The sequence below is a fragment of the Musa acuminata genome, chromosome BXJ2-8, assembly GCF_036884655.1.
Source record: "Musa acuminata AAA Group cultivar baxijiao chromosome BXJ2-8, Cavendish_Baxijiao_AAA, whole genome shotgun sequence".
NCBI classification, from domain to species: domain Eukaryota; kingdom Viridiplantae; phylum Streptophyta; class Magnoliopsida; order Zingiberales; family Musaceae; genus Musa; species Musa acuminata.
This window is the reverse complement of record NC_088345.1, coordinates 38,639,586-38,650,139: the sequence shown is the minus strand read 5'-3', so window position 1 is coordinate 38,650,139 and position 10,554 is coordinate 38,639,586. Positions and strand designations below refer to the sequence as shown.

The 10,554-nt window shown below is 35.7% G+C and overlaps 1 protein-coding gene across 2 annotated transcripts; it reads right to left on the bottom strand.

Moving 5' to 3' along the window:
• Positions 1 to 2,199: 2,199 nt before the first annotated feature.
• LOC135619437 (uncharacterized protein At1g10890-like) lies at positions 2,200 to 7,035 on the bottom strand. 2 transcript variants are annotated; one of them, XM_065121446.1, is made up of 5 exons: positions 6,953 to 7,035; positions 6,636 to 6,768; positions 6,099 to 6,314; positions 3,005 to 3,224; positions 2,200 to 2,633 (listed from the first exon to the last, which is right to left on the bottom strand). In XM_065121446.1, exons 2-5 carry the CDS (start codon positions 6,746 to 6,748, stop codon positions 2,367 to 2,369), a joined length of 816 nt encoding a protein of 271 aa, XP_064977518.1. In that variant the 5' UTR covers positions 6,749 to 6,768; positions 6,953 to 7,035; the 3' UTR covers positions 2,200 to 2,366. The 2 variants fall into 2 exon arrangements, with proteins under 2 accessions (XP_064977518.1, XP_064977517.1); XM_065121445.1 differs by having other exon boundaries at positions 6,636 to 6,976.
• Positions 7,036 to 10,554: the final 3,519 nt, after the last annotated feature.

The following is a 10,554-nucleotide window of genomic DNA, read 5'->3' as shown; positions in this document are numbered from 1 at the left end:
TAGCAATGCCTCACTACAAGAGCTTGGTTGTGTTCTGATGCAAAACGAGATGGTAGTTGCTTATACATTTAGGCAATTAAAGCCTCATGAGAAGAATTATTCTACTCATGACTTAGCTAACAGCTATCATTTTTGTACTGAAAATTTGGAGACATTATCTCTATAGACAAACTTTTGAAATCTTCACAGATCATAAGAGTCTCAAATATATTTTCACACAGAAAGATTTAAATATGAGACAAAGAAGATGGTTGGACTTTATAAAGGATTTTGATTTTAATATCAACTACCATCCTAGGAAGGCTAATGTAGTTGTTGATGCCTTAAGTAGAAATATCTATAGTCTTGTAGCCTATATGAATATTCAAAGGAATTCTATAATGATGGAGTTGGCAGACTTAAAACTTAAACTTTTATCAAAGACAAATGAAGGTTTTCTTGCGTGTTTGATGGCACAATCATATTTGGTAGAAAAGGTTAAAGAAGGTCAGAAGGAAGATACATATTTTCATATGTTAGTTAAGGAGATAGCTTAAGGATCATACCCGAATTCCTCCAAGCCGAAGATGGTTCTATTACATTCCACAATCGACTTTTTGTTCTCGAAAGCCATCCAATAAAGATACAATTATTGGAAGAGGCATATAGATCAAAATTTAATATTCATCCCGGGACTACTAAGATGTATTGAGATTTATACCAAAACTACCGGTGGCGTGGTATAAAGAGAGATATAGCAGAGTTTGTTTCTAAATGTCTGATATGCCAGCATGTGAAGATAGAACATCGAGTACCTACGGGAAAATTACAAAGGATTTCAATTCCTGAATGGAAGTGGGAGCAAGTCACTATGGATTTTGTGACAGGATTACCCAAGATTGCGAAAGAATATGATAGAATTTGGGTAGTAGTAGACAAGACTTACTAAATCTACTCACTTCCTCCCTATTAATAAGAAGTATTCATTGGATAAATTAGCAAGCTTATATATTAAGAAAATTATTCGATATCATGGGGTGCTAGTTAGCATTATCTCATATAGAGATCCAAGGTTCACCTCTAAGTTTTGGGGAAGTCGGCAAAAATCTTTAGGCGCACAGTTAAAGTTTAGTATAATTTTTCACCCATAAACTGATAGCCAATCTGAAAGGACAATATAAACTCTTGAAGATCTCTTAAGAGCATGTACTTTGGACTTTGGTGGGAGTTGGGATATGCACTTGCACCTAATTGAGTTTTCTTATAATAATAGTTACCACTCTAGCATACAAATGGCTCCATTTGAAGCTATTTATGGAAGAAAATATAGATCACATGTATATTGGGATGAGGTAGGAGAACGAAAGCTTTTGGGACCTCAATTAATTCAAAAAGATGCTGATAATATTTGAATTATACACTAAAGATTATTAACAGCTCAAAATCGTCAGAAAAGTTATGCAGATCGAAGGCGAAGAGATCTAAAGTTCGAAGTTGGTGAGCACGTCTTCTTAAAAGTATTGCTAACCAAGGGAGTCATGAGGTTTGGTCAAAGGGGGAAGTTAGCCCCAAGATTCATTGGCTCATTTGAGATCTTACAAAAGGTCGAGTGTGTGGCGTACATATTAGCATTGCCCCCAACTTTGGCTAGTATTCCTACTTTAGCGAGTGAGGGACACCACTCCATCCACTATTGGGAGTGCGATATGAGTTTGCTTCCATCCGTTGTTGGGAGAACACAAACTCATCCCGTAAGATAAAACCTCTCTATTCGCTATTGGGGGAGTACTCATTCGGGTATTTGATATACACCAATTGGAATGATTGAATTTTGATTTTCAAAATAACCTCCCTCTAGTACTAAATTGGATCTAGTACTAAATTGGATTCTAGTGGAGAACGAACCTTCCTCTACTGCTAGGTAGAGCCACTTGAGTGATTCTTGAAATTAACATCATTATGTTTAATTTTCTACTTGTAATTTGATGAATAAAATATAATAAATATTTATAAATAATAAATAAAATAATATTTATCTACTTGGCTCGTGTGGAAAGATAAAAAAAAAAATTCACACCCACCATCTCAATAGTTCATGTAAATCCACGGGTTTCTAGCAGTACTAAGGTACCCTCGAGTACCACATTTAGAGCTTGCACATTCCAGAATAAATCTAAATCAACAGTTTCATGACAAGCTAAGAGAAAATGAATAAGGAGAAATAAAGATGAAGACTAAAGTCTGATTTCCAATGATCTCTACAAATTAAGGTCCATGTGAGAGATCTTCAGCATTTGGCAATTTAGCTAGTACCAGTCCAATAACTATCAGAACAACCAATAACAAGAACATTTATGATTAGAAAGCCAAACTAATTTGGGAATTTCTCACTTCAAACCTATCCCAAATGATAACTTTGGCCGAGACTTGTTTTTACCCAATAGCTTCATCTGATTCGCCTTCTCTTCTTCTTCCTCCATTTTCTTTCTTCTCATTGCTTCTTCCTTTTCTTTCTGTATTTGTTCCAGTTCCAGATACCGCTCCAACTCTTTTTGCTGTCGTTCTAAAGCTTCTCTCTTTTGAGCCTCCTCCACTCTTCTCCTATTTTCCTCGAGCATCTTATCCAACTCCTCTCTCTCCTTCCTTTCTTGTTCCTGCAAGGCCCAGCATAAAGCACAATGAGCAACAAATGACAACATTAGAAAAATAGAAAAGTCAATAAACCCATTCAAGAACTAACATGTCATATCACAAACTACTGGTCCAGTAAACTGCTATCGAAGGGTTCCATAGCAAGAACTGCTGTTTAAAATTTAGGTGGCTTAAAGCACAGCTAGCTCAGTTAAAAGTAGCAATTTTACAATATTATATGTCACCTGGCCGCAGTTAATCGAAACCTGTACAAAACTGACATTTTCATTGCATTGAGTTCTTGATAGAACAACTAAAACTTGGAAATAAAAATGATAAAGAAAACATAAGCATCAAAATATCACATGATACACGTATTTATTAGGGAGCTTACCGCTTTCTTCCTTGCCTCGATAAGAACCTCTTCCTTTTCATTCTCAAGTTGGGCTTCAACCTCATCAAATAGTTTTTTCCGACCTTCAACAATTCGTCTTTGTATTTCAAGCTTAACCTCATCAGAGTTCAAGGACTCCTCGACTTTCTTTCTAATGGCTTCCTCAATTCTTTGAGCAGTTTCTTCTTCTAAAAGTTTCAGTTCTGCTTCCTTCTGACGCCTGCTAGTTAAATTAGGATGTTAAAGACCCTTAAGTAAACCAACAAACAACAGTGAGTTGATAAATGTTCTTGGAGGCCAGATAGACAGCCTTATATTAGATCAGCAAACAGCATGATAAACAACATTTATCATGACTTGCTAAATGTTCCTTTTCATCCGTGACTACATATTAAACACAAGATTATGCTTTTTAGGCATACCTCTAAAGAATCCAGATCGAAACAAATGAGTTTTCAAACTGGTGAACAGTAGATAAAGCAGGCACCAATTGCATCATGAAATATAACATGTGGAACTATACCAGTAGCTTCCTTCAGAAAAGCCTGTGGAGGAAAATGTCAAGTAACCTGTGGCAGGTTAAAACTAATCACTTAAATACTTCAATTTCTCCATTAAAGCACAGCTCTCATATGCAAGTTAGAGACAATGGGATGTGACATTTGCTTTTTTTGAGTTACAAAAAATGCTGAGAATTTTTACTTATAAAAATCTAATGAATAAACAAAAATCGGTGCAAGCTAATGCAGAGTAACCATAAAATCTAATTCATGATAGTTTGGTCAAAATTTATTTCACATATGCCATGACAATCACAATCATGAATGTCATTGACCAAACCATTTGATTTCTTATTCCTCAGTAATGTATACTTGACGAACAATGAAAGCCCTACCAAGATTATCTTTCTTGTTTCCAGGTAACGTGTGACTTAAAGAGTGCATACATTTGATTACTGGAGCAACAGAACTGTTTTCTGTCCAAATAAAGCTACAACAAAAATGTTGTTTCATAATTCATAATCTAAGCACACTTTTGGTGGAAAAATTCATCATCAAATTTTTTTAAAAAATTGAATAAGAAGTTTATCTGCACTTTTTTCTATAGAGAACTTCTCATGTTTCTTAGCATCTAATTTCAATTCCTTGTATATACTGATATGTGATTACTAGTTATCTAAGATTTGGTGATAAGTGCAATGTCTTAGATAATGAATTAAGAATATATTTCTTCAGAGTAAACCTCAGAAAACTTACACACAACCTCATTCTTTCCATTTTCAACAAATTAGCTCTTGCATTTTCTTATCTAAAAACAATAAAAAAAGAAGAAGAAAAGCTTGCTTCTAACACTACCATGATTTAAAATATTGAGCAGCAACTCGAATCGGTGACATATGAGGTCTGTCAAACACTCAAACAGACTTCCAGGAACCAGGTTCCACCAAGGAACTAAATATGTTACAATTCAGTGTTTGTGTTCCAAAACTTCATGAGAATAAGAAATAAGGATATCAGGAGATCACATCACAAAGCAAGCCCATCATGGTGTATCTCTAGACATTCTAAAGCCTTTCAAAAACTTAAATCTACAGATGAAGGATGGAGCCATTCACTGAGTCTCACAAGAAAAAGATAATACATCTATTGAAAATCATAGAATCTAGTTTTCAATGCTTTTTCTCCAATTCACTTCCTACTGATATTGCAATTATTTTTCCAATCCACACATCCACACTAATATCATACTCAAAAACTGTCTTTGCTTTTACCGAAGATAAACGAGGCCCATCTTGCCAATCACATCTGCTGCCATATATGAAAATTTTCTTAGACAATCATGATCATGATGGTTAAATAGCTCTGGGTCCCAACTCCAGCTTCCTTTTACAGTATGGTGCCTCACATATAAGATGCAGCAAAATCTTACATTCGGCTTTAGGACATGATACTGTATATCATCACCCTATGTCTCAATTAAAAAAAAATCTCATAATGAGAAGGTACCTTATTTTTGTCAAACTGCTCATAATGTCTTTTAGCAAACAAGCCCATGAAATCTCATCCACTTTCCATCTATTCAATTATGATCTCATCATGAGAAGACACCTTGGCTAAGGTCAGGCTGCTTTTGCACTAACTGGCTGAGAAGCTAGTTACAAAGATATACTAACGAATGCCCTGAAGCAAAATTTTCAATTCTGTTGCATAATAATGAAAGTGGATGAGTAGAGTAGACTACCCAAGACAAAAACACTTTACTTCTAATAAGTCCAGCTTGCAAATTGCAACAGTTCTTTTACTGAAACTCATCTTTATAAATTGCTCGAATATTACTTTATGCAAACCACGATGACAAAATATACCATTGGTAGCTTCTATATGTGAATTCCACTTTTTTATGAGAGAATTTTAGGCAAATTTGATTCTCGATGAACAATAGTGGATATTAGCCACAAAAGCTCCATGTTCAAGAAAGGAAAGGAGGGAGGGATGTCTTTAGCTAAATCATTTCTAACAGATGCTCTTCTGTAAATTGGAGGTCCAATAGTTTGTGCATTTACTAAGTTCAATGAAGTTTTGACAAAGGCAGATATTTGCATAATCTTAAACAGGTATTGTTTCAACCACAAATCACTGGAAGACTCATGAGTTAGGTTGCCTCTTTTAAATGAGTTACTTAAAGGCTATAGTCAAGATCACCTACCATAACAATCAACAGGTTTTGATCCCCAAACTTCATATACATTAGTAACAATCAACCATAACCAAGCTACCAAGCCAACCTCTTAAAGGAACATTATTGGAAAGCAGTACTGAAAGTTGTTGGCATAGAGACACTTAGAAATGGTTTACAATACGTGACCCTTCATACAGTAACCATGTCATATATGTGATATTAAATTTGTCAAGCTTTAAGAAGTATATATATGGTTGGGCAAGAATGTAAGCATATTATAACTTCAAAATTTTGTTTTCTACATGATGATTGCATTAAGAATATTAAGACAATGCAAAAAACACACTGAGCTGTAGTACAAGCATTGTAAGCATGACAATGCAAATGCTCAGCAAAATAAAGGGTTAGCATTTACCGTTTCCTTTCTTCTTCCTGCCTTTGTGTCTCAAGAGCAGTTTTTCGCTCTATGGACCCAAGACTAGGACTTTCAGACTTGTTGATGGGCAAACCTGACATGCTCCTACTCCTTCGCCTTTTATGTCGTCTTAGTGATGGAGAACGACTTATCCGCCTCCGAGGACTCGGTGAACGGCTTTTATGCCATCTTGGGGAAGAAGAACGACTTTTCCTCCTGAAAAGTACAAATAACCGGTGACTTCACATATAGAAAAATCTAAAAAGAAAAGTGAACTTAATTCACCTATTCTACAGAATAACCTTCACTGATCCACTTCAGACAAAAATATGTAAACCATACAAACAAATTTAAAAGTGAGGAGTTCCCACATGCTTTGCATGAGGATTTTCATTCCCTTCTCTCTAAGAGAGGAATAGTAACCTTAACTAGATTTTGACTTCCATGGGATCTTTGAAACGAGATTCATTAGAACAACGGAATCAATGAGACAGTGAAACTATATGCTTGGCTTCTCATGGGAGCAAAAGAAATCACCTATAAGAATAAGGGGAGCGGCTGCGATCCCTTCTGCTTCTCCTGCTGCTGTACCTGGGAGAAGGAGAGCGCCTTCTCCGATACGAAGGAGACCGAGAGACCGTCCGTGGCATCTCTCACTCGATCAATCGATCTAGTAAGGAAAATGCCCAATTGTTAACCAACCAAACGAACAAAACAAGATCCCCTCGTCTCAATAAACCCTATACACGATCAAAGAGTGCAAGAAAATCTTTGGATCAAGATAAACAAGAAAAAAAATCGTCTTTTCGCCAAGAATACGCCTCAATTTGTCGAGAGATTGGACGAGAGATTACCACGGCAAAACGAGTCGTTGCCGGAGTGGAGAGAGCGAGAGAGAGGATATAAAGCGTTCGAAAGCGTAAAAGCGAGACAAGAGTCCAGGAAATGCATTATGTAGCTACGAAGCCCTAAGTATTATGGCCCGGCCCATATAATATACATTTCTTTACGGGAGTTTCGACTAAAAATCGAAATAATTATTGTGTGAATTATATATATGATAAATTCCTAAAAAACCACTTATTTTCAATTTTTTCCCAATTAGTGTCTTTTTTTTCTTTTTTCAATGTGTCTCTTATTTCCTAAAAAATGAAAAATACCACTAGCTTCCATCCCTTGTTCATTGTTTTGAGCTTTCATCTCTCATTCGTTGCCTCCGACCTATTATCCTCAATTTTACTATCTTTGCTCTCCTTTTGCTCCACACATCCTCCTCTTCATTGAATCTTGATACCATTGGCACCCTAGTGAGTTGGTAGTTGTGAACGAATGGTGAAGGAGAGGTGAAGGCAGTGGTGATCATAGCGACGAAAAATAAGAGATTGGAGGAAGATGGGAGAGGAGGTGAGAGTGGCAAGATATAGGTGAGGATGAGGGGCAAAAACAACTGAGAGGAGGAGGTCAAAGGCAAAGGAGAGAGGAGGGGAAGCAAGGGCAAGGAGTGGAGGCAGTTATGATGGGATGAAGGCGATGATTGTTGGGAAAAACTATTATAGCGGAATAATTTTTTTTTTCTCTTTGTGTATCAAAATGGGTTCTTCATCAAAATACCAACTTGTTATCAAAAGTAAATATTAACCAGACAGCATAAGCAGTAGAAAAATAAATCAATCACAAAATTAGATATTAAAATTTTTAAGTGAAAAATCCAATGCAGGAAAAAATTACGGGACCATAGTTCATTTCAAACTTCTACTATCACCAATAATGATAATAGGTTTATAGTAAGTCTTCTTCAGAATAATCAGAGGATCATAATAAACATCAAGAATACATATCTTGCATTAATCATAACATATCATCATCATCACATATAGATTTCATAAAAGAAAAATTTTAGGTCTCATAAAATAGATATAGTAGGAAAGCATCTTAGAGAGGATAAACTATAGATCAATACCGTTAAGATTATAGAGCTTGTTGTATGGATTCTTCACATAAAGTTTGAGCTAAAACCAATGAAGTTTAATGCTACTCATGTCACGCACGCCACTTTCTTTTTATTTTTTATTTTAATAAATCAGATTTGAGCTCAATCCTTAAATCATCTAGTCCAAGCCCAAATATGGGTTGAACCCAACACCGTAACGATAAAAAACAAGAGGTCAGAGGTGAGAGTAACAAGGTATAGGTGAGGATGAGGGAGCGATAACGATTGAGAGGAGGAGGTCAGAGACAAAGAAGAGAGGAGGGGAGGCAAGGGCAAGGAGTGAGAGATGGTTATGATGGGATGAAAGCGACGATTCACAAGGTGAAGGACATAAAAAATTTCATATTTTAAGAAAAAAAAGATGCTCTACCAAAATAAATGAAAAAGAGTGCATTGATAAAAAAATAAGGAGTTTTAATTGGAAATTTTGCATATATATATATATATATATATATATATATATATATATATATATATATATATAATGATTTATTTATAAGAAACATGATTGCGTTCCCATCCATGATATCATTCAATTAACCGAATCAACTTGTTGACATATAATTTGATGTCAAGATATGCAATTGGTCCCAATCATTAGAAATAATTTGACGTGATTCAGATAATGTTTGGTAAGTGACTTGAGATGTTTAAAGCAAAGCAAATTGGTGTAACTTTAAAGAGATTTTGTGAGATTTTCATAAGGCGTGAAAGTGTTTGGATTGAAATTCTCTTTTTCCAATGAAAAATCCACAAAAATGTTGAAGAATCTATTCTTTACAATGGAAAATCTATAAAAAAAATTGACAAACCACATACACCGGAAGTGGAGCACTAACAAAAGAAAACCTAGATAAAGCATCATCATAAGAACTCATTAAATGGGTAAGTCAGTTACCCCTCAAAAATACCAAAGTAAGAAATCATATTCTTCTCCCATTACTTCATAATTCATGATTTGATTATCTATTTCACTTTTACTTATGTTAATTTCAGCTTAAACATTTTAAACGAGTGATTCAAAGTCACAAAGTTAACTATCAATCATCACATGATCATTACAAATATCTAAACAACATCAAATTTAACAAAAATAATAATAATAAAAAAGAAAGAGAAAAGAAATTAATCGGTCCATGTGATAGAGCTGTGAGCAGTCCGCATATGGCGCAAGTAGAACCCCTCTCCATCAAAAAGCCAAAGCTGAAGTACGAGACCTAAACCTCTTCGACGAAAGTCCTCTTGAGTAGATTTTTGAGCCAACATAATACTGAGACGAAGTTGGTACTTCTGATTTCGATTCCCTGGACATATGTTTTCAAGCTTACCGCACATCCATACTAAAGACTGAGCTCCAGCTACATTGCATCGCATCCTATGCCTCTGTACTCTCACCCAATAAAGGTGTATTGAGCTGTTGAGTTATCACTTCTTGTATTCTATTAGTGTCTTGATGAATGATCATACTTCTTTTAGTTGAAGTATGAAACCTCTCTGGAAGTTCATACTTGCTCCCATTGATTACTTTCATCTGGAGGTTGGATGTAGTTTACTGAGAGATGACTACTACTTCCAGAGCGTATGCTAATCAAATGCATTAAAAGATTGAACGGGAGAATCACCTCTTCCTTTAGCAGACTTCTAAAGCAGTAATTCCTTTGACGTTAGCATATTTGTCCTGTTGATGAAAATATTAATCAGGTGTATTTGCTGCATCTGATTAGTTTGACAGAACAGTGAGATTGATACCTAAACAGCATCATCCATCCATGAGGAAGAGTTGCAGAGTCCTCCAGTTTCCTTCTTCCTGTTTAAAAGACAAGGATATGACTAGACTCTTACTATGCCAAGGCTGTCACAGTACCAGAGACGAAACTTAATATAATGTTTATATATGTTTGTGTATTTTAGTTTGTTCATATACAGCATATAGAGGGATTATCGAAGACTTAATAACCCAATTTTAATTGGGTTTAATGGTCGTTTTAGACTTGTAAATAAAGATTGTGTCATGTGGACACTTGTGAGAGTTGTTCGGTATATAATGGATCATTTTGGACCCTTTATTGTGCAACCGTTTAGAGCTTGTAAAGTTTGTTTATAATTTGCATTGGCTATGAAGTATTTTCTGAAATGTTTGTTTGTGGAACCCGAGTGAAGCACTTTCTCTAATCCGTTTTCTCTTTTATAGATCCTAAGGGACCATGGGAGGTTTCGGGGAGGGGGGGGTTGATCTTTGTGGACGGACATGCAATGATACCGCACAACTTAGGCAAAACCAATTAAGTCTGTGATAGATAGTATCAAAACAGGACAAGCACTCATATAAATACTTGGCATACAAATGTAGGGGACCTAACGGGTTGTAGTGAGGGCGACCAACATGCACGACCGCTTGGGGGAAAACATGCATGGAGATATAGAAAAAAGGAGTCGTTCATAGGAGCGGATATCTGAGATTAACAT